Consider the following 22,155-nt stretch of genomic DNA (forward strand, 5'->3'; position numbering starts at 1 on the left):
CAACAGGTGCTCGGGACCCGGGGAAGGGGGGGGTCTCGGCCGCCCCGCAGGCTCCGGTCCCCCCCCGCAGCACCCATACTCGCTATGGGGCTTCGGATGCCCATCCCGGCGCTCCTGCCTGCCTCCGGCCCACGAGGTGCATCTCCCGGCGGCTGCCAAAGGATTCCTCGAAGATGCCTCATGGCAGCCAGGACGGGAGGCACCACCGGCGGTGGGGGGGGAGCGGGGTTCCGCGGGCGGCCGTGGCAGCCGGGACAGGGGCTGAGCCCAGGCTAACGGGCTGGAGGGCTCCTGGCTCTGCAGGGAGGATGCTGTGGCCAGTCAGGGCTTACACCCCAGATGCCCATGCACGGGGAGCACTGCAACCCAGCGGGTGCAAGGGCTGCCGGCCCCCCCGAGACCCCAGGATGCTCTGGGTGCCCAAACAAGGGTCCTGCAAGAGCCCCATCCACTGGGACCCCCACGCAGCTGCTCAGCCAGCGCTCTCGGAAGGGCCTTTTCCTGCAAGCGCGGCCTTGGACGGAGCATGCCGAGCCGGAGGGCTGCTCAGCGCCTCAGGAAGGAACTGGGTCCGGCCCGGAGTCCAACTGTCTCCAACCGCACGTACTTTCTCCATGACTGGACTGACAGGAATCCAGAGTGAGTCACAAATTCCCCAAGACCCTCAGGGGACAAAGCAAAGCCACTGGTGAAAAGGACATCCCCGGCTTCTGCTCCTGGTCCTTGTGCTCCTGCCGGGCAGCTCCCTGGCAGCGGCTGAGGATGCCGTGGGGCGCTGACGGCAGAGATGGCCCCTTCCCGTTCCTGCCGCAGCCCCTGCCCCCCCCAGCTGATATGGGCTTGTGTGCAGAGGCGGGAGCAGCGATAGCCCAAGCACTTGCAAGCCCCCCCTCACCCCCTTCCTCGGCCGTGCTCGGTGCCAAGCGTCGCTCTTGGCGGAACGCGGCGTGCCGGCACTGCGGGGTCACGGCTCGCTGGCATTTCCCCCCCGGCATGTCCCTGCTGGCCAGGCCCGTCCCCGTGCCGGGGAGCGTCAGTCTCTCTCATACGTCGGGGAGACAAGGTGGAGCGGGGCAAAGTCCAGCCAGGGCACCTTGGGCCCACGTGTCCACGGGAAGCAGAGGCGAGTGCCGCGGGCTGGCACACACGCCTGCCCTGCCCTCGCCGCCTGCAGCTGCTCTGGGGGAGGGAGAAGGTAGGTCCCAGCACCCAGGCCCCACTGCATGGAGTCGTACAGAGAGCTCAGACCCGGGTGGGTCATTCCCGGATGCCCCCCGGCACAGCAGGGACACGCGCGGTGCTGCTGTGCCCACGGGGTGCAGGGTGAGCACCCCCCAGCCATGCACAACCCCGTGGCCGGGTGAAGACCCCGCTGTTGCAGTGATGCATCCCTCCAAATCCACCCAGGAAAGCCACTCCGCCGGCTGGGGGGGCCGGGCAGAGGTCGGGGCAGTGCCCCCTGGCTCCCAGCAGGGCAGGGAGGTGCTGGCCCCCGCGGTGCTCGGCACAGCCCAGCGCTCCGGGATCAGCCAGGAATGGGGTTGTTGGCAAGAAGCAGCCAGGAAAGGCAGGGACTGACCTGCGGCGAGCCCCGGCTTCCTCCCCAGCCAGTGCCAGGGCAGGGGGGGGGCACGGAAAGGGGCCACCCCCGGCCCCCCTGCCATTCGCAGGCTGGGGGACACATTGTCCCTGTGGGGTGACACAACATGGGGATGGGGTGAAGGCTTTGCTGTCCCTTGGGGGGTTGCGGTCTCCTGGGGAAGGGGGCTCCCACCCCTCCGCCTTCCCCGGGATGGCCGCGGGACCATTGCAGCGTCACCCCCGCTTGGGGACACAGCGTGACACTTCTGAAGAGGCAGAGGGAGCACGGCCCTTCCCGCAGCAGTGACCCTCCCCGCCGGCACCGCGCTCCGAACGCAGGGCAAGGGCCCCTCGGCAGTGGCATCAGGCCTGCAGCCCCCAGGCTCACGGCGCCATGGAGGGGGACTGAGCCGGAGCCCCGCTGCCCAGGTGGGGGGCGGCTGCGGCTCAGGGGTGCCCGGGGGGGCAGGGAGGTGGCCGGACGCCCGGTTCCTCCGTCCGCAGCGCTCGGCGGCAGGGCTGGAGTGCCACCTCCCGGGAGAGCCGGGAGAGAGACAGCGGGGCAGGCAGGCAGCCTCTACTCCAAACTTTAATGAAAGAAATAAGTTAATAAGTTAATCAAGTGAGGTAACTACCGCTGGCTGGGGCGGTCTGCGGGGACCGGCCAGCCCCGGGGAGGCTCCTACCGGTTAGTTCCTGCGTGCGGCTGCGGGCAAAGCTCTCGCATGCACCCTCGCCCCGCGGCCGGGCACCCACGGCACCCCCTCACCAACCCACCGCCTGCCCACCCACGGCACCCGGCCACCCCCTCGAGCCCCCGCGCCATCGCAGGGGAGGGGACCCGGGTGGTGCAGGAGCTGGGGCGGGGGCTGCCAGCGGCTCTGGCACAGCCTGCGCTGGCCACATGCACTTAACGAGGCAAGAAAAAACGAGCGGGGGGGGGGGGGGGGGGGTCCCTGCTGCTGGGAGCAGAGGCATACGGGTGCAAATCCCGCGGCTCGGTGGGTGCCCACCAGCCCAGGCCAGATCCCAGCAGGTCTGACTGCCGGTCCCTGACAGCCTCCGTAGGGCACCGAGACCCCCCAGGACCCCCAGCCCCCCACCAGCCCCAGCTCGACAAACTTTGGCACTACCACGATCGTTTCCAGCCTGGCTCAGCCCAGCGCTGTGGGACTGGAAACCAGCCCCGGGACTGGGGTCGGGGCAGCAAAGGGGAGCAAGGCAGCGCGGGAGCTGCTGTGGCTCTGCCGCAAGCGGCATACAAGGGACATGCACAGCCACTCTCTGTCCCCACTGGGCTGTCACCCCCCCCAGGCCCGGCCTGTGCTCCTCAGGACATGGAAGGGATGGGGACACGGGGAGGGACAAACCGAGCACCGCGGGACCCACAGGACCCAGCAGGGAAGGAGTCCTCTAACCAAGAGCAGGGGTTGGGACACAAGAGGGAGAGATGCTCCTTGGGGACCACTGTCCCCATCACCTGTGCCTGCATCCCTCTGTCCTCCACAGCCCCTGCGCAGCCCCGTGTCCCCAGGGCCACCCTCCAGCAGGTTTGTCACCCAGCCCTGAGCCCGCTGGGCCCCTACAGGCAGCAGGATCCAGCCCTGTGTGCTGGTAGGGGGGTTACTTATTGCCTATGGCCCCACAGGTTGCTCTTCCCGGGGGTGTTGCATATTAAGACGTTATTGCATAAATATATATATATCTCTCCTATATATATATTGCCCTGGAAGCATGCACGGGCAGGCAGAAGGCTCTGCTGTGCTTCTAGAGGTGCAGCCTTGGCAGCAGGGAAATAACCTGGGCAAAGGAGCACGATGGGGGACAGATCCCCGCTCCCCGACCTGGGGGGGCCCCCACCGCTGCCCCGACCCGGAGCAACGCAGGTAAAACCATGTTGGGTCATGCCCCAACACCCCTGCTCGGCACCGGGGGCGGAGGGAGATGGAGCCTTGCATAGCTGGCGGCGTCCCCGGCTCGGCTCTGGGCGACCAAGCAGGACCTCACAGAGGAGCTGGATGTGTCCTGAGGGCTGGGGCTACGAGTCAAACCCCAGGGGACAGGGCCAGGCTGGAGCATCCCCACCATGGCTGGGGAGCACTCAAGGCCCCAGGAGCTGGGGGGGTCTCACCCCCCGGGAAGGGCAGGAGCATCCCGGGAGCATGGGCTGGCCATGCCGCAGTGCCACGGGCTTCCACCCCATCCCCAGAGCGGGCACCCGCTGCAGCCATCCCCCCACAAAGGAAGACTTGGTTCAAGTAAGATGGCGAGGGAAGTGGCTAGACGGGGCCGGGTGATGCCACGCTGCTCCCACGTCCCAGCGCCCCGTCCCACCGGCTGCACGCAGGCAGGATCCATCCCGCTGCCTTCCCGCTCAGTCCATGTTGGTGCTGGCCGACCTGGAGATGTTCAGGGTCTGGGCAGAGATGGAGATGTCCTCGTGGTCCACGGGGCTGTGGTAGTCGGAGGTGATGTCGGGCTCGCCGGGGGGCACCTGCACGGCGGCCAGGCTGAAGGAGTTGGTGGAGCCCTTGCGGAGGCACTGGGAGTAGATGCCGAGCAGCAGGTCCAGCTTGTGCTCTATGGACTGCACCTGCAAGGGCGGCCAGCGCTGAGCGGGTCCCTCCCCGCGGGGAGGGGACCTGGGGATCCCGGCTCCCCATCCCGCAGGCACCGAAGGGACGGTGACGTGCTCCCTGGGGGCTGTCCCCTCCTGACCTGCCTCTCCACTTTGACCACGCGCCCCATCATGCTGAGCTCATCCACCAGCTCCGTCTCCAGCACCGGCTTCTCCCCCTTCTCCCGCGTCTTCTTGTCCGCAGTGAGGGCCCCCCTGCCCATGATCTGGTCCACGCTGGCAGGGAGGGAAGGGACACAGTCCATCACCCCCAGTGGACCAGAGGACATGTGAGACCACAGGGGATGGGGACGGGCTCCTGGGACACGTCCCACCCATCGCAATGGGCCAGCATCGCTCCTGGAGGGCATGGCTAGTGGTAGGAGACACAGGGGAGCCCTCAGCACCCCCCGCCTTGGGGGCAACTCACCGCATCTGTAGGCTCTTGATCCTGCCCAGCATGTCCAGGTGGCCGGCCGAGTACTGCTCGATGACATCCTTGACATCGTAGGGACGCAAGGTCTCCTTGAACTTCCTCTTGGCCACCAGGAACTTCAAGATCCTGAAGGGACACCCGGGCTGGCTGCACGGCACTGGGAGGACTGGGGGTGCCCAGGGGCTCCGGGCTGGGGGGGTGAGGGGGAGGGAGCGTGCAAAGCACCGAGGTTCTGAGCACTGTTCCCACAGGGGCTGAGCCGGGAGCCATCCCTGCTCCCTGCCTGGCTCGGCCACCACCATGGGCTGGACCGGGGCGCTCTGGCCAGTCCGTTTGTCCCCAGAGGCTGAGAGCTGCGGAGGAGGTGGGGACAGGAGCACACACGCTGGGGGACACAGGAGGGGATGGTCTCACCTGACAGCCCGGATGACGGTCTTCACTGCCGGCATGATGTCCTCGAAGGTCAGGTCACAGTGGGAGCTCTTCTCCTCACCGCTGTCCTCCGGCGGGCAGTCGGCTGTGGGTGCAAGAGCGGGTGGGTCGCAGAGACCGAGGGCTGTCCCCATGTGCCCCCCAAAACCCCTGCAGCCCCCCAGAAACCCCACAGCCGGACCCGGACCCCACCAGTCCCCAGGGTTTACCCTCGACCGGGGTCCGTGGCTTGAGCCTGAGGGATGCACGGAACCGGGTCCGGTCGTTGAAGCTCCAGCTCTTCTGCACCTTGGTGGGGCTGGAGGCCTCGGGGACGTCCTCAGTGCTGGGGGAGCGGTGCAGGGGGGGCCCCAGGTGCTGCCTGCCCCGGCTGCCCTGCCGTTGTGAGCTGCTCAGCCGGATGCGGTCCTTGATGCCCATCTTGTTGCTGCGTGGGACAGCGGGATGGGCAGGGTCAGAGGCGAGCGGGCACCGGGGGGGACCAGGATGGGGACAGGGAGAGCCCTGCTGGGGGCACACATGGTGCCCACCCCCCCACGCCAGGGGTGAGGATGGGGCTGGTGGTGCCAGGAGCAGGCAGTACCATGCAGGACCAGCTCTGGGCTTACTCCTTTAAACACCCTTTTTTCCCCACCGAGAGTAGAGAAAGGAGACAGAAGGACAGGGAGAGCAGGGACGGTGGCGGGGACGACACACCGCAGAGCCCTGGCAGAGCCACTGGCCCCACAGGGACCAGCCCTGCTCCTGCCCACCCCCACTGGCATGGGGAGTCCTGGGGCACCCGGCCAGGCCCCTTCCTCCTCTTCCTCCTCCTCCTCCTCCTCCTCCAGGCTGCACCACCCAATTCAGGCTCTCCTCCTGCTCTAACTTGAGCTCTGCTCCTGAAACCAGCCGCTCTGCTGGCTTTCCAGGGGGAAGAACAGGCATCATTTATGTAGGACCTACACAAAAACATCACCTGGTGCTGCCCTCTGTGTGATGCAGGACCACAAGCACACCCTGGGCCAGGCACAGCGGCCAAGCGGACGCACAGACCCGCAGGGGGAGGAAGCCGAAGCCACGGAGGACACGGAGCAAACCCCATGCCCGCTGCACAACCAACTCTATGAAACCATGGCACATGCGGAGCCTCCTGGATTTCCAGGAGTCCCAGGGCAAGGCGGGGGTACGGCAGGGTGCTGGGCTACCGGCATGCAGGTCACTGGCGAGCTGGTCCCAGGCAGGCAGGGTTGCCACAAGCCCCTGCAGCAGCTGGCACGCGGTGGTGCCGGGTGGTGCCGGAGGACGGGAAGGGCTGTGTCCCAGGGGGGACCAGGCTGCAGGAGATGCGGGATGGGGTTCACCCAAGTGCCTGTTTGCTGTTGTTGGACTTGGGCAAGCCCAGCACGGCCAACGGACCAGCCTCATCCATGCTGCACAGAGGGGGAAACTGAGGCAGGGCGAGCTGCGGGAGCCAGTGGGGGACAGTCAGCTCAGCCCAGGCCATGCACAAACCCCCCTGGCCTGCAGAAGGACCATTCTTTGGCCTCTACCCGCTCTGTCTCAGCCCCCCGGGACCCACGCAGCCAGCCCTGCATGGCGCACCATGCACCCCGGCGCTCCCCGGCCCTGCGCGGGGATGCAGTACCTCCGTCTCCATGTGCCCCACGTCCGCAAGAGCCTCCTCTTACCACTAAAGATGGGGCTGGAGGGTCAGGGCAGAGACACAGGAGAAAACAAGAGTTAGCCTGTGGCTGGGAGGGAACGCAGCATCCCGGGCCACCTCGTCCCTGGCCCCCCCGGCATGCCCGCACCCCAGCGCAGGGTCCCTGCCTGCTGCCGGGGACCCGGCCACGGCACCCCCCTCTGCTGTGGAGGCAAGAGGCACGAGTAAAGTTGTTTGTGTAGGTCCTGCATAAACACTGACGCCTGCCCGGCAGAGGGAAGTCCGGTTTCTCAGTGGCGGAGCTGCCAAAAAGCAATTTGGTGACCCTGCGACCACCGCTGGGGCTCTGCAGCCGCTGCCAGGGGCGAACGTTACCTGAGGCGTAAGCACTTGTGGGGCTGCACGTCCTCCTCCTTCCAGCTTGGGGGTGAATGGGGGGGGGGCAGAGAAGGTTTGGGGGGAGGTCAGAGGGATGGAGAGGAGGAGGGTGAGCAGGAGAGGGGAGGAGAGAGAGAAGATGAGATGTTATGAGAGGTGATGCTTGCAGAGGAGACAGGGGGAGGCTCGGGCCCCCCCGGGTGGGACGGCTGGGGGGTGACAGTCCTTCCCCTGCCAGCTCCCGGCTCTTCACCGGGAAACCGAGCCCCGGCCGGTGCTGCCGCAGGGAGGAGCCCCCCAAGCCCATACTCACCTGGGGGGCGGCGGGGGGAGCAGGCGACCCTCTGCCCTATGCCCGCAGTGGGGAAGCCGCAGCCCCACGGCTTGGCACATCCCCGCACCGTGCCAGACCTCCCACAGCCCTGTCTCCGGTACCACAGGGGAAACTGAGGCACGATACCACTGAGGAGCAGCGCTCCCTCTCCACCTAACCCTGATGCTGGCCCAGGGTCCCGCACCGTGCCGATGTCCTGGGCGGCAGGCCAGCAGCCGTGGTGGCATTCCGGGGTCCCCAGGATGCTTTTGGGCCACCGTGGACCAGGAACACGATGCAGAGCAGCCTCCAGCAGCACAGCAGCCCCAAACCCTCTTGTCTCTTCTTGTCGGCACTGGGGCAGCTCGGCACCGCTGCTCCCCACTGCTGTGGGCACGGGAAGCCCGTCTTGGACTGCAGGAACCAGGTTTTGCTCCTTGCCTTGGTCCGCAGCAGGGCCACACAGCTCCAGCGGCACTGCCATCATTTCTGGCCACACTTGGGTCCCCCGTGCAAGGTCCCGGTGCTGTGGCCACCCAGAAAAGGTCAGCGAGGTGGAGCTGAACGTTGCAAGAGGCTTCACGATGGTACAATAGCCCAGAGTCCGTCTGCGGGGACCACACGTGTCCCCTCCGGAGGCGGGAGCGGTGCCACAGCCAGCGGCAGAGCAGGACGGGTGCCCCGGCACAGCGCTGGGGGGAGCGGGGCTGGGGGCTGCTCCCCTGGGGTCCGGGCTGGCGGTGACAGACACCACGGTGGCACCACGGGTGGACACAGACGAGCAGAGAAGAGAGGACAGAGAGGAGGGAGAACGCGGGGCCGCGGGGCTGCCCCCTCCTACCTTTCCCCCGAGCAAGCGGCAGGGCTGATGCTTTTCTGGCCAGGGGTGAAGGAGTGATAAGGCGGTGGGGCTCCGTCGGGCAATTTTTTCACCTCTGAATTCCTAAATCCTCCGTTGCGGACTCGGTGTAAATGCTCAAACATTAGGACCAGCTCTCTGGGGTTGGGGTTAAATAAAAACATGGAGAAATTAAACTTTCCAAAGCAAAACGAGATGAGCAAACCAAGGGTGAGCAGAGCAGAGCCCCCTCTGTGCAAATCAAAGCAAAACCAGAGCAAAACAAGAAGCAAAAACCAGCATTTTCTTTCCAAAGACAGTTTCTTAACAGCTCGACACCCGCTGCCGGCACCTGGGGGTAACGGTGCTGGGCAGGGGGGTGCTGGGGAAGGGTCCCACAGAGGCTGGCCACCGGCAGAGGGGTTGGACTCATGCCGAGAGGGATGGTTCAGGCAGGCTGACCACCCTTGCTGCGAGGTGGGGACACGGGGACCTGCCACCATCTGGTCTGGGGGTCCGGGTGCTGCCGGAGCAGGGGGGAGGCTCGGAGCCGGCAGGGATGGAGCCTGGCCCTATCTCAGCTCCCTGCTGGGGGAGAAACGGCTCCCGGCACAGCAGGAGGGGCTGGCGGAGGCCCCCGCGATGCCCACGCCAGGGGAGCCCGGCCCCACGCTCGGCAGCGATGCACGGGAAGCCGGATCTCCTCAGGGAGCAGAGGGACTCGCTGCCGCCGCTGTTAAGAGCCCTGTCTTTGAAAAAATAAAGAGTGAAACGGAACAGTAAAATTGTCATTGCAAAGAAACACATGGACGGAGCAGGGCAGGACGCTCGGGCGGAGGCAGGAGGGCAGGGCTGCGGCACACAGGCCGTCCGGAAAAGCTTCGGAGAGTCCTCGATCCACCCGTGGGGGCAACATCCCAGAGGACACGGAAGGGGAGAACGCTGCAGGGACGGGGCACAGGGCTCCCTGCCAGACCCTCCGGGTCCATCCCCTCTGCCACCACGCTCAGAGCCAGCTCCCGGCCAGCTGCAGCTCCATCGCTCCGGCCACAAGGTCCCCGTGGCCGGCGGCATCATCCTCTTCCCCGCGGTGGTGCTGGAGGAAGGCTATGGATGGGGCGAGAGGGGACAGGGTGGGACAGGTGCTGCGGGCTGGGAGGATGATGGGGATGGAGGCTGGTGTTGGGCTTTTCGGCAGATGCTGTGCTGGGGCTCCGGCATCCTGGGGCTGAGCAAGGCGTCCGTGGCGCTCAGCCCCACTGAGCCCTCAGTGGCCCCATGTGGCCCCTCATGGCAGGGACTGCCCAGGTCACTCCTCGGCCTGGGTCCCCCCAGGAGCCCCGCAGCCCTCACCCGCACCCTGCCTACCTGAAGGAGGGCAGGAGGCTGTCGTAGTAACACCAGGTGGCCGTCAGGTACGCGCGGCTGGCGTCCGTCGAGTACAGGCGCCAGGCAGCCTGCACGGGAGCGAGAGCCCGCGGGCACCGGAATCAGCCCCTGCAGGGTCAGGAGGCAAAACCCCCCGTGCCAGCCCCCTCCACCCCCCCCGGCCACCACAGGCAGAGACCGGCTCAAAGGAGCCAGCTGCCGGACGGGGGGTCAGGGGTTTGGGACAGGCAGAGGAGACGGGAGGGACGGTGGAGCATCCCCGGGAAGGGATGGGGCAGGACACGCCAGCACTGCTCTACCTGGATCAGATTCGCCGCCGGAGTCCGCCTCTTCTCAAAGTGCTTCTGCCGATGCTGCTCCTGCACTTTGAGGGCGAAGCCGGAGCCCAGGATCCCCTGGGGATGGGAGGGGATGGGGTCCATGGGTGCCGGCCACGCTGCCACCGCCAACCAGGAGAGATGGGGACCCTCCAGCTGCAGGGGCGGATTTTTCCCCTTTCTCCCCGATTTCTGCAGGGCAGGAGGTGGGGACCCTCTCTCCCCGGTCCTACTCACAGCGGGCAGCGCGAAGAAGGAGATGCCGAGCAGGGCAAAGCCGGCCGCCAGCATCCGTCCCAGCCACGTCTGCGGCGTCTTGTCCCCGTAGCCGATGGTGGTGAGGGTGACCTGCGCGGGGGCAGAGCAGGCGGAGGCCTGGAGGGAGCTCCCCCGCCGTGGTCCCATCCCACCCTCCTCGTCCCCTCCCGGGGCTGGGGGGCCACGGCGGCCAGGCTTACCGTGCCCCACCACAGGGAGTCGGCGTAGGTGGCAAACTGAGCGTTGGCGTCTTTCTCAGCCAGGTAGACGAGGAAGGAGGAGAAGATGAGCACCAGGAAGCCGATGTACCAGGCGGTGATGAGCTCCTGCCGGGGCAGGGAGGGGTGAGAGGGGGTCGGGGAGGTGTGGGGGGGCCGTGCCGGGACCCCGCATCCTCACCTTGCTGTGGGCATAGACGACGGAGCCCAGCAGCTTCCAGGTGCCGCCGCGACGGTCCATGCGCACCATGCGCAGGATCTGCAGGAAGCGCATGCTGCGCAGCGCCGAGGTGGCGAAGATGTTGCCCTGGGTGCCGGCGGCGATGACGGCCACCGAGGCGATGAAGACGATGAAATCTAGGGGACAGCGAGGGTCGGGGGCGTGGGTGACACTGCAAGTCCCCAAATCCCCGTGCTCCCCCCAAGCCCCCCCAGTACCTATAACGCAGAAGGGTTTCCTGGCAAAGCGGAAGCGACCCCTCCAGCCCCGGTAGCGGCAGCAGCAGCCGGCCGCCCAGACGCGGACGATGTACTCCATGCCGAACACCACGATCATGACGAACTCCTGCCGGGGGGGAGCAGGGTCGGGAGGGTGAGGGGGGGAGGACAGAGGCAGGATGGCGTGGGGAACTCAGCTGGGTGGGTGGCTTTGGGGGGGAAAAAATGAAATGCTGGTGCTGAGGAGGGTGCAGGGGGGAGCAGGGTGTCCCCCGCCAAGGCCACCTTCCTGGCACAGCCGCGTCTGGAGCCGTCCCCGGGGGAATCGGGGTGGCGAGACGGGAGCCGCGGTCGTCGAGGCTGTCTGAGCAGCCCGGCTCTCCTCCCTCTGCCAAGCTCACCCCGAGCTGGGTCCTTTTCCTCCGCCGTCAGCATTGTCCTCCTACCTCCCGCACAAACAGGCCCCCGTTCTGCTTACTCGCGGGAAAGTCACAAGGTCCTTCCCAATTTAGTCTCCGTCACTCGGAGAAACTCCAGCGTCAGCCGTTTGTGGCAGTTTGGGGGAAAGTTGCCTTTTTTAGCCCCTCCTGCCCTGCCTTTTCCAGAGGTTTATGCCTCTCCGCACCATGGAGGTCCAGCTGCAGTGACGGGACACCCGCAGCAGCAAGGCCACCCTGCAGCTTCTCCCCAGCGTGCCGGAGAGGCTGCCGTGGTTAACAACAACGGTCAATAGTGACACCGGGGCTGGGGAAGGGGTGGGAGGGATATCGTCCATGATCCCATCCGAGTTTCTTAGGGTGTAACGCAGGGAGGGGGAACCCGAGCCACATCCCTGCTCCCCACTTACCAGGATGAAGAGGCACTGGTTGGCCAGTTTCTGGTGCTCCTGGATGGTGGAGAAGACCGACAGCACCAAGCAGCTGAAGACGAGGAGGAATCTGGAACGAGAGCGTGTCGGCGTGGGCACCAGAGCCGTCTGGGGGGATCCCAGTCTGCAGCGCTGGCCCCCACTCGCAGCCTGTCCCCCCCAGCAGAGACCTCCGTGGCTGTGTCCGAGCCACCGGGGACACGGTTTGCCCCTAGATGGTGGCATGGAGCAATTCGGGAGCCCAGGAGCAGCTGCCCGTGGGTGCCCGAAGCCTGCCCGTGGCACCGGGATGCCCAGTGCAAGCAGCACCCCCCCGGGGCAGGGCCCCGAGCCCACGGCGGGACCCCTCCGACCCCGAGCGTCCCCCCGGCACAGCCGGCATAGGCTCATGGCCCAGGGTTGCGCGGTGCCCCCCAAGCCCTGTGCCTCTCTGCGATGGGGACCAGCCCTGCAGGGCACCCATGTGCCAGCGCCGGCTGGTGGCACACACGTCCCCGGGCAGCCCCGCAGGCACCGAGGAGGAGGACCAGGCTCCAGCGGCCGCGGGGCTCAGCACAAGGCTCTCCTGCAGCCCTGTGGCACCCCCCCTGGGCAAAACAACCCCTAATTAAAGGCAAGGAGGAAAATGGGGGGTCCTGCACCGCAGCAGGGCGGCTGCTGCTGCAGAAGGGGGACCAGAGCTTCTCCTGACTGTCCCCAGCATCGCTGACACCGTGGGGACCTGCTGGGGACAGGGAGGCCACCCAGGAACAGCCGAGCCAGGGGAAGAGTTAACAGGGAGCTGCTCTGGGGCTATTTGTCCCCGCGAGCTGGGCTAAGAGACGAGGGGCTTTGGCCCATTTAAAGTAAGGAGGGGAAAAAAAAATAGACTCTGAAGCTGAAGCAAATGAAACTCCAAAAATACATTTTTTCCCCTGATCCAGCGATTCTAAAAACGGAAAGTGGAGGGCTTGTGCCACCAGCCCACGTGACGGCGTGCAAAGGGCCACCGCTCCGCCCGAGCTGTCTCTGTAATGGCACGGGGGGCTCTGGGCACCCCACGGCACTGCAGGACGGCACCGCCAGCAGCACCGGGGTGGCCACGTCTGAGGCCAGCAGGGCAAGCGAGGCGGCCCTGGCACCCTGTCCCCAAGCTGGTGGGCACCCATCTCGCCCCCCCAGCACCATCTCCCCACGGTGAGCGATGCCCATGGGACCCATCAGTGGTGCTCCAGAGAGGACGGGGGGCTCGGCTCAGGGAGATGCTGCCCGACACTCGCTCAGGAGCCCCTTCCCCTTTCCTCTGGTTGCTGACATGGAGCTTGAAAGCCGAACCGGCTGCCGGGGGTGGCCAAAGGGTGAAACCAGACCCAACCCACACACCTGTCCCAGCACCGGTGGGGAGACATCGGGCAACGCTGGGGAGAGGGGACGATGCTCTGTGCCCTCTGCAGGACCCCCCGGGCCAAGGGGACCAAGCGCTGGGGGTGCGGGGAGCCAGCCTGGGGATACAAGCACCCACGGAACCCACAGTTTATGGCGTGCGGGGCTGGGGGGGGCTCTGCAAACCTGGGCACGGCGTGAGGGGGCTAACGAGTGCCCCGCTGCAGGGGGGCACCAGCACCCAGCTCAGAACCCAGCCCGAAGGGGACAGGCAGGTGCCCTTGCCTGAAACCATCCCGAGGGGAAACTGGAGATGGTGCCAATGGCAGAGAGACCCCAGGGAATGGGAGAAGGGCTGGATCCAGAGCATGGAGCACAGAGAGCTGCAGTGACACCGTATGCCCGCTCCAGCACCAAAGGGGTCGGGGTTGTCACAGCCCCGACCTCCCCCTGCCCGCGCCGCGGAGGGCGATGCTCCTCTCCCAGGCGCTCCCCGTCTGCAAGGCAGAAGGCTGGAGCCGGTTCCTTCTTCCCTCTGACTTATTAATCAAGCCCTTTTCCTCCGGCACAGCAGTTCTGCCATTAATTCCCCCACCAGCCGACGGCACGGCGGTACCCCCGTCCTGCCCGTGCCGGCAGGGAGGGCAGCGGTGACACGGGCAGGGACACGGAGCAGGCTGTTGGCACCTCGGCCACTTGGTCCGAGGAGCGAGACAAGCCCTGGCTGAGCAGCCCAGGGCAGAGCCTTTCTGCTTTGTGCATCATCAGCAATAAAGATTATACCATCAGGATTTAGCAGGCAATTACACGGGCAGCGGAGCACAAAGCAGACGAGGAGGCAGAAATCTCCCAGCCTGCAAAGATTTGTGCCTCTCGCCCTGGGCGGGGAGTGGGGAGGGGGGGTCTCCCGTGCCCGGGCACACGCTGCTGCCGGGGGGACGCGCTGCGGGTGGCCCTGTCTCGGGCAGTGGCGACTCACGGTGACCCTGCAACCCAGCCAGAGCCCCGCTTGTCACCTGTCCCCACGAGCAACAGAGACCAGGGCAAACCCACGCTGCAGGAGCGGCGATGGAAACCTGCACCCTTGGGGGGGGGGGATGCTTCCCACCTGCCCCCACCCCCCCCGGCAGTCATCCTGCAGGAGTCGGTGAGGGATACGGGCATGCGAGGCCCCGCGGGGCCAGCTGGGAAAGAAACTTCCTGGGAACACATCACCTGCTAGGAATTAACTTGTAAAGCCTGGGCAAACGCCCCGTCCCGGCTGCGCCTAAGCGGCTTAGGGAAAGGGTCAGATGCCTGAAGGCAGCTCGGCGAGCCAGGAACTGGCTGTCCCCCCCCTCCAGTCCCCCCTCTGGGGCAGAAGTGCTGCTCTCAGCAGCTCTTTGCCCCGCACCGAGGGCTCAGACGAGCTCTCCGTCAAACGCCGCGCGGTGCCGGCAGTGCCAGGCTCCCTGCCGCTGTGCTCCCTCCCCAGTTCTCTGCCCTTCCCGCCCACCAGAAAAAGGGAGCACTGCCAAGGAAAGCGAGGAGGGGGCAGAGATGGCAGGGCAAGACCTGGCAGGAGCCTTGCTCCCCCCCTCCCCGCTCCCCTTCGCCAGGGTCCCGGGGGATGGAGGGAGCAGATGCTGTTGTTGCTGAGCCGGTGCATCAGCTCTCCCCAATAAAATTTCCGCCGCCGGCCCCCACCAGCCGGCAGCCCCCTCCCCGAGGGGCTCCCAAACACCTCCCTGCTGGCACATGTCCCTGCACAGCAGGGGACACGCTGACGACAGCCTGGGCACGGGGATGGGACTCCTCTGGCTGCTCTCACCCCTGCAGGAGCAAAGCCTGTCCGCAGGAACACTCCTCCCCAAAATAATAATTAAAACCGGGCAGGGGGCCCCGTGTTGGAGAAGGCGAATCTCCTCACATTAATCTTCATTAGAGCGGACTTTGCCATATGCTCCTGCCCACTCCGGCAGTGCGGTGCCGGCGGAGGAAGAGGCGAGCCGGGAAAGGTGCTGAGCTCAGGGAAAGCGGGGCCAGGGCGTCCCCGGCCGGCGAGGAGCAGCATCGGGCGAGGGGACACCAGCCAGCCCCCAGTGCCCACCTGAACACCCCCGGGCAAAGGGGCCGCACCCCAGCATAGCCTGGGCAAAGCTGTGCCACGGCACCCCAGTGCCAGCGCTGACGGTGATGCTCAGAGCCCGGCCGGGCTGTGTCCCCCAGCCCCAGCGAGGGGGGAAGCGGGGGGTGATGCTGGCCCAGGACCCTGCTTTGCTCCCCCTCACTACGAGGAAGCACCAGGGAGGCTCGTGCTGACAGCCCGGCAATAACTCAGCGGAAGGAAAACACCACGCGCCATAGGATAAACAGCTCAGCCAGGGGACGAGCGAGCGAACGGGCACGGCCCCCCTCCCCGGCACAGCCTGGCCCCACCACGGCACCCCCAGGTCCCCACAGCGCCGGGCAGCAGCGCGGGGTGCCCGTCCATGCTGTCCCCCCACCGCGGGAAACGGCTATTTGGACCAAAACTGCCCCAGCCCAGCTGCGGTGGGGCTGGGGACAGGGATGGGGACGGCGCTCCGTGCTGCGAGGCTCAGCTCCCCGAGCACCATCTGCAGCTGTATAAACAGCGTGTCTTATAAATCCCCCCTCCCTCGCCTTTAGGAGAGGTGGAGCAGGCGGCCTGTCTGCTCCAGGCGATATAAATAACCAGGGTGTAGCGGGCCTGTTTGCGCCCGTAACCATGGCAGGGTCCGTCCCACGCCACAGGGAAGAGAAGCAGAAAAGCACCGAGCGTTTCCCCACGGCCAGGGAAACCGGAGCCAGGAGGCGACCAGCTGGACGCGGCACCGGCACCACAGAGCCCAGCACAAGCCCAGAGCCCAGCCACGACCTAGTTATCAGCGCTGGGGGAGGAAAGGTGCTGCTCCCCGAGTCCTCCTCGGCCCCAGCCCCAGGCAATAAGGCAGGACGGGGGGGTTTCCAGCACCCTGAGACAGGCTGCAGGCAGGGCTGGGACCAGGAGCCCATCTGCAGCCCGGGGGCACCCACGGCAGCAGCCCCAGGTGACATCCTACAAGCGCGCGGGAGCCGGTGGCCCCAACACCTTTGTGCTTCGGGGAGCGGGAGCCAAAGCCTGCAGACGGCATCACCCGTCACCCTTGCACTGCACGTGTCTGCACCCCCCGCGCCCCCCGTCCCCACAGGGAGCACAGTCACAAGGCTCTGGCAGACGGTGCCAAGACGCTCACACAGGGCAGCCGAGATAGTTTTGCTCTTGAATCATCTGGCAAGGAGCTGACTTAAGGGGGGGGGCAAAGAAAACCCGTGTGTTTTCAGATGCACCTCCCGTGTGCGATGGGCCCTGCACCCCAGCAGAGGGATGGGGGCTGTCCCCACCCTCCAGCACCCAGGGACTCGGCAGGGATGGGGACCTTTGGGGCACAGGGACATGGAAGACCCCAAGGAGTCGAGGCAGGCTGAGACCCCCGATGCGTGGCAGGGAGGGCAGAAGCACCCACGGGCAGAGGGGGCAGGTCCGGGCACTCGCTCAGCCCCACTCCGACCCTCACCCCCAGGAATTGCCGCTTGGAGGGACAAATAACCAAAACCTCTGCAGGGCGACCGAGCATCACCTCTGCCCACCCCGTCCTCACCATCGGGGCCATCCAGCCCTGGGCACCCAAACCAGCACCTCCCGCTCTGGGCTGGGGGGTCCGACAGGAGCAGCAAGAGGGGAAGAGGGAAAAAAAAAAAAAAAAAGAAAAAAAAGAAGAAAAATCAATGCATAGTTTCACATTGCGCCGAAGTCACTTAATTTTATGCCCTGGTGACACCACATCAGGCTGGGGAAACTGCTGTGCCGGCTTCTCTTCCCGCTGGCATCTCCCCCGAACGCAGCTCCCCTTTCAAGCCTGGACAAGGTGAGCGGGGCCGGCCCCGGGGGGCAGGCAGACCCCCTGCTCGAAGGGCACGGCTCTGGCAGGGAACAACCGCGTCGGACCCTTCTCTTCTGGCCATGTGAGCGCAGCAGCCGGATGGAAAACCACCCCATCACCCCTGCGGTGACAGCAAGTTAAAACCCTGGAGCCTAATACAAGAGGTTTTTACCCAGCAGGCGGTCGAGAGCCAGCACGGAGCAGGGGATAAAGCCATTTCCCTACAAACCCTCCAGGGCTCCAGCCCATCAACCAGCCCCGGGTGGGCTGGAGCTGCTGCAGGCAGACAGCAGCAATCCCCAGCGTGGCGAGGAAAAGCCCTTTCCCGCTGGCCAAGTGGTGCCGGAGGGATGCAGTGAGATGGGGGGGAGCACGGCAGAGCTGCCCACCCCGCGGCGGGGCCGGGATGCAGCGGGGGCAGCAGACCCATCCTGCCCACCCCAGCCCTCTCCCATGGAGGATGGGAGCACAGGGACGCTCCGGGAGGGACAGACCGGCTGCCAGCAGCCTGGTCCCCAGCCAGGGGCTGGACGGTGCACGGGGGGGACACACACCAGCTGCTGCCCATTGCATCCCCGCCATCCGCTGCCCCGAGCCAGTGGGGATCGCCCATGGCCCCCGGCCAGCGCCGAGGCGAGGACAGCCCGCGCCTGGCATCTGTCACCCAGTGCCAGCACGGCCCCGGGGCTCTGCCACCCCTCTGCTCTGTCCCCCCAGCGTACGTGGGGACCCAACGGCACCACGTGTGTGGCAAGGGTGGGGGTGCCATGGGACGGGCACCCTCCGAGCTCCCATCTCCTCCTCGCCCCAGGCGCAGGGTGACACTTTTGCAAGGTAAATGAAACCCCAAACCCCAACAGCACCCAGGTGAGACGCTGCCGAGAGCAGCGGGCAGGGGAGGCGTCCACTGGCCCGGCACGGGGGGGGGGACGGTGTTTCAGGCAGGGGGTTGCGGGTTGTTACTGGTGCTGCCGGCTCAAATCTTCCCTAATTTGCTCCAGGTCAAGCTGTTCTTTAATAAAGCGTCCCTTTAGGAAGCGGAAAAGTGCTGAGCTGAGCTTCTGGTGCACCCGACGGTTTCATAACCCTTGATGCGAGCTCCCAGACCCTGGGTTCCATCAGGGCAGCGGCACTGCGAGCCGCCGGCCACGTGCCAGGGGCTGGCAGGTGGGGAAGAAGAGCTTGAGCTGGAAACCCCCTCCCCGCGCAGCCCAGGGGCTGTAGGAGACCCCTGGGGGGCAGCCCCCCGGCTGGGCTGGCAGCGATGCCCATGCCCAGGGCAGCCACGGACAACTAAAGGCACAAGTTGGGTATGAGAACAGCCTTCCCGTTGGCTTAAGAGGTGGGGATTGGAAAAGGAAGATTTTATTCGCCTTCTGGCTTATAAAGCCTTTAGGTTAACGCTCTGGTCACACTCCTGGCTTTGCTCTGTAAGCTCCAGGGCCAGAAACTCTCGTTTCCAGAGGGCAAGGCAGAGCTCCGCAAGCCCGGCCAAGCCCAGGCCAGCTACGGCCCTGCCATGGCCAGCACGGGACAGAGGGGACGGGGCCGGCCAGCCAACACCGCACACCTCAGCCCTGGTTTTACACCTGTACCTGCTTCCACACCATCCCCTTCCTGCAGATGCCAGAGCACGGCAGCCCGCGGGGACACCCAGCACCGGGGGGGGGTCCGAGGGGCTGCAAAGCCCCAGCTGAGCCCAACGGCGGCTCCGAGCCCCCGCAGCCCATCGGGGGAGGCAGGGGGGGGCTGAAGGCAGCACCCGGCACTGCTCCAGGGCTGCAGAGACAGGGCAGCCACCAAAGCGTCCTGCAAAGGTGCAGCAACACCAGCCCAGCCCGGAGCGGGTGCCGGGGATGGGAAGCTATTTGGGATCAATTTGCCGACAGAAAGACACGGAACTTGTCCAATAAATGGTATCAGCTCAGCCCTGCTACACACTCCCAGACTCTAAACTGCTCAGGGGAGGGAAGCGCTTCGCTTCTCAGCGGGTATTTCCATTTTAGCAGTTTTCAGCCCTGTCTCGGAGCCAGGCTGCCCGGGGGGAGGCGGCGCACAGCCGTGACTCAGAGGACAGGTCCTGTGACCGGCACTGCCCCAACCTTGGGCGACCTTGGGCTTCATCTCCCCCATGCCTCGGTCCCCCCCAAAGCGGGGGTAACACCTTCCTCCTCTTCTTTGAAAACCAGCCCTCAGCTATTGAGGCACGCAAATCATTCCGGAGAACTTCAATATCCAGCACGGCAACAGCTTAGCAGCTCCCATCTGCCGCAGGAGAGAAGAAAAAAGAAAAACCAAACCCAACAAAAACCCAAATCCAAGAAGCCAGAAAGGAGCAGCATTTACAGGAAAGGCTTCACAAACCAGACATCCGCACCTTGCACCCACCGCAGCATCTTCCCACAGGCTTCGGGGGGGGGGGTCCCCGGCAGGACCAACGGCCCTGCAGCAAACCTCGGCTGTAAAACAAAGTGAGCAAGTGCACACAACCCCTCCCCATCCCACTAAATGCTCGAGATATTTTGCTCCTGCTGTCTCCTCCCCATCGGGTCCATCCTCAGGGATCAAGCCCGCAGAAGCCCCGCTCTCCCTGGCAGAGCTGTGGCTACCAGCCCCGCCACGCACCTTGCCCACGCCGGCAAAGCCCCTGTCCCAGAGGTGGTGGGACATGGCTGGGGCAGCAGAGGAGGGAATCGGGGCTCGGTGGGCTCTGCAAGGGGAGCCGCTTGGTCCCGTGTGGTTGTTTCTGAGGCAAACCACGCGCAGGTCGGGAGGAAGAACTGGTGGAGGACAGTGGGGCACCCACGCCTCAGCTGTGAGATGATCAGGGCATCGCTCTTCCAGAGCCCAGCGAGTTCCTATGCAAAAAAGTCCTGATGCTGTGAAATGCCAAAGTTAAGACTCAATAGCCTTGGTGACTTCTGATCCCCGTCCCCTAGCAGGAGGTTTTGGCTGCTATCGTTACTAATTCCTTGCAGGAAAAGTTCTTTCGAGGGCAATATTTGCAACGTAGGTATTATTTCCGAAGCACACTGCGGAGGTGTCGGCAGGCGTTACAAATGGGCCCCGGGCTCCTCTCCCAGCTCCCCTGGGAGCTCAGGTGCCCTCGTATCCTGTGACAAATTCATCCTGCCACCTCAATGTGCTAACTTAGGCAAGACCCACTTTCCTGCCTCTTAACGAGCTCCAGCTTGCGCACCCCGCTAACGACGCTGCACTGAGGTACTGCTCCTGAAGGCAGACGGAGAGGCCGTTTTGCGGCTCATGCTCTCAGATGGGGTCCCTGGGGCCAGGCTGTGGGGCACGGTGCGCACACCTGGCACATGCCAAGCACGCATGTAGCACATCTTCTCCGTCTCAGAGAAGATTCTGCTTTGCAAAAAGCCAGGGGACGCCCCGGTCCAGCGAGGAAAGAAGGAGCAGCGCTGCACAGCCCGGGAAACCGCGTTGAGCCAGGGCAGGGAGCAGACGGGCTCCCGGGAGCATCCTGGGCTCCGTTCTCCGGAGAGCGATGGTTTAGTGCTGGGGATCACCCGCAGCTGCGACCCCAGCACGGGCACAGCTCTCGGGGTACAGCAGCCGCTGCTGGTTTGCAGCCTTCAACCAGGGACGAGAACACCCACTCCCTGCTTTTCCCCATCCCACCCGAGCACGGCTCCCGGGATGCTGGGCTGGCGCCGCTGCTGCCTCCCGACACTGCCACAGGGATCCAGGGGGACCCGCCCTGTCACCCCTCCGGGGGACTCCTGCCTTTGAGGCTCCCCACGGGCCCGCAGACCCCGGGGGACCCCGGGCACCTCCAGCGAGGGGGCAGCGGCGGAGCGGGTCGGCGACCCGGGCTCTGCGGGTGGCAGCGGGACGGGGCTCCCTGCACGGTGGCCACCCCGGAGGGCGAGTCCCAGCCCCGGGCACGCGCTCACCCCCTCGCACCGGAGCCGCCGGCGAGAAGCCGCCGCTGGGCTCAGCCCCCGCCGCTCGCCCCGGCGGGCTCCCCGCTCGCCCCCACCCCCGGTGGCGGGGCTCCCCCGTCGCGCTGCTCCCGGGAGCGGGCACCGCCGGCGCGTCCCACACACCCCCCCCGCCAAACACTCCCGGGGAAACTTCTCCGGTGGAGCCGGAGGGGCCGGTGCTCGCTCGGAACGACGGCTGCTCCGCGGCTCCTCGGTCCTCCTCCCTCCCCCGCGGGCACCGGCAGCTCCCGGCCCCCCCCCCCCCCCGCCATCCCGACCAGCCCTCGGGGGCGGGATGCCGCCCGGGGACCCCCCCGGTACTCACATGAAGACGTGGTAGACGAAGGCCCACCCGCGGGGCCGCTCCAGCACGTTGTAGAGACAGTTCTGCAGGCGGCGGCGGCAGCAGCGCGGGGGCCCGGCGGGGCGGGGGGCGGCCCCGGGGCGCGGTGCCGCCAGCAGCCCCCGGCGGCGGGGCGGGGGGGTCCCGCCGGGCGGCCCCTCGCCCTCGGTGCGCACCGTCGTCAGCGCCGCCGCCCCGGCCATGGCCGCGCCGCCCCGCTCAGCGCTCCGCCGCCGCCCGCCGCATGGCCCCGGCACCGCGGGACCCCCCCCCGCCTCCCCGCCCGGCTCGCACCGCCCCCGATGCCCGGTACCGCTCCTCGGTGCCACCTGCCTTTAGCTGCCCGCCGCCGCCGGGACCTCCCCCCGCCGGGGCCGGCCCGCCCCGCCGTACCTGGCCCCCGCCCCCGGGGCTCCGCCGGCACCGGGCGGGCGGGGAAGGGGCGGACTCGGGGCCGCCCGCAGCGGCCCCCGGGGGGCGGTTCCCACGCTGTCACCCCGCGGTTCGGCCGGGGGGACCCTTCCCCGCGAGGTCCCTGGGGACGCCCTGCTGCCCACGGCGCCGGGCAGGGTGTCCCGGACACCGGGCCTGGAGCATCCCATCAGTGAGCATCCCAAAACACCGGTGTGGAGCGTGCCGGGCTGCCAACCATGGAGCATCCCATGAGCGAGCATCCCAAAACACCGGTGTGGAGCATCCCATGAGTGAGCATCCCAAAAAAACAGTGTGGAGCATCCCAGGCTGCCAACCATGGAGCATCCCATGAGCGAGCATCCCAAAACACCGGTGTGGAGCATCCCATGCTGCCAAGCATGGAGCATCCCGCGAGTGAGCATCCCAAAGCACGGG

General features: G+C 66.4%; 2 protein-coding genes across 2 annotated transcripts; one reads left to right on the forward strand and one right to left on the reverse strand.

Annotated features, from left to right (window-relative positions):
• Window positions 1-3,552: 3,552 nt before the first annotated feature.
• KCNQ4 (potassium voltage-gated channel subfamily Q member 4) lies at window positions 3,553-21,359 on the reverse strand (the record flags this gene model as incomplete). Its single annotated transcript, XM_054223954.1, has 14 exons — window positions 3,553-4,174; window positions 4,300-4,435; window positions 4,629-4,760; window positions 5,049-5,151; window positions 5,276-5,493; window positions 8,244-8,492; window positions 9,609-9,697; window positions 9,929-10,024; window positions 10,184-10,294; window positions 10,405-10,530; window positions 10,604-10,779; window positions 10,861-10,987; window positions 11,708-11,798; window positions 21,289-21,359. Coding segments are annotated over 14 exons (1,944 nt in total), but the record flags the coding sequence as incomplete, so codon positions are not given.
• LOC128918961 (collagen alpha-1(III) chain-like) lies at window positions 4,980-7,068 on the forward strand. Its single transcript, XM_054223859.1, has 2 exons — window positions 4,980-5,096; window positions 5,978-7,068. The coding sequence occupies exon 2, from the start codon at window positions 6,045-6,047 to the stop codon at window positions 6,951-6,953; it is 909 nt and encodes a 302-aa protein (XP_054079834.1). The 5' UTR covers window positions 4,980-5,096; window positions 5,978-6,044; the 3' UTR covers window positions 6,954-7,068.
• Window positions 21,360-22,155: the final 796 nt, after the last annotated feature.

The sequence above is a fragment of the Rissa tridactyla genome, chromosome 18, assembly GCF_028500815.1.
Source record: "Rissa tridactyla isolate bRisTri1 chromosome 18, bRisTri1.patW.cur.20221130, whole genome shotgun sequence".
Lineage (NCBI taxonomy): Eukaryota > Metazoa > Chordata > Aves > Charadriiformes > Laridae > Rissa > Rissa tridactyla.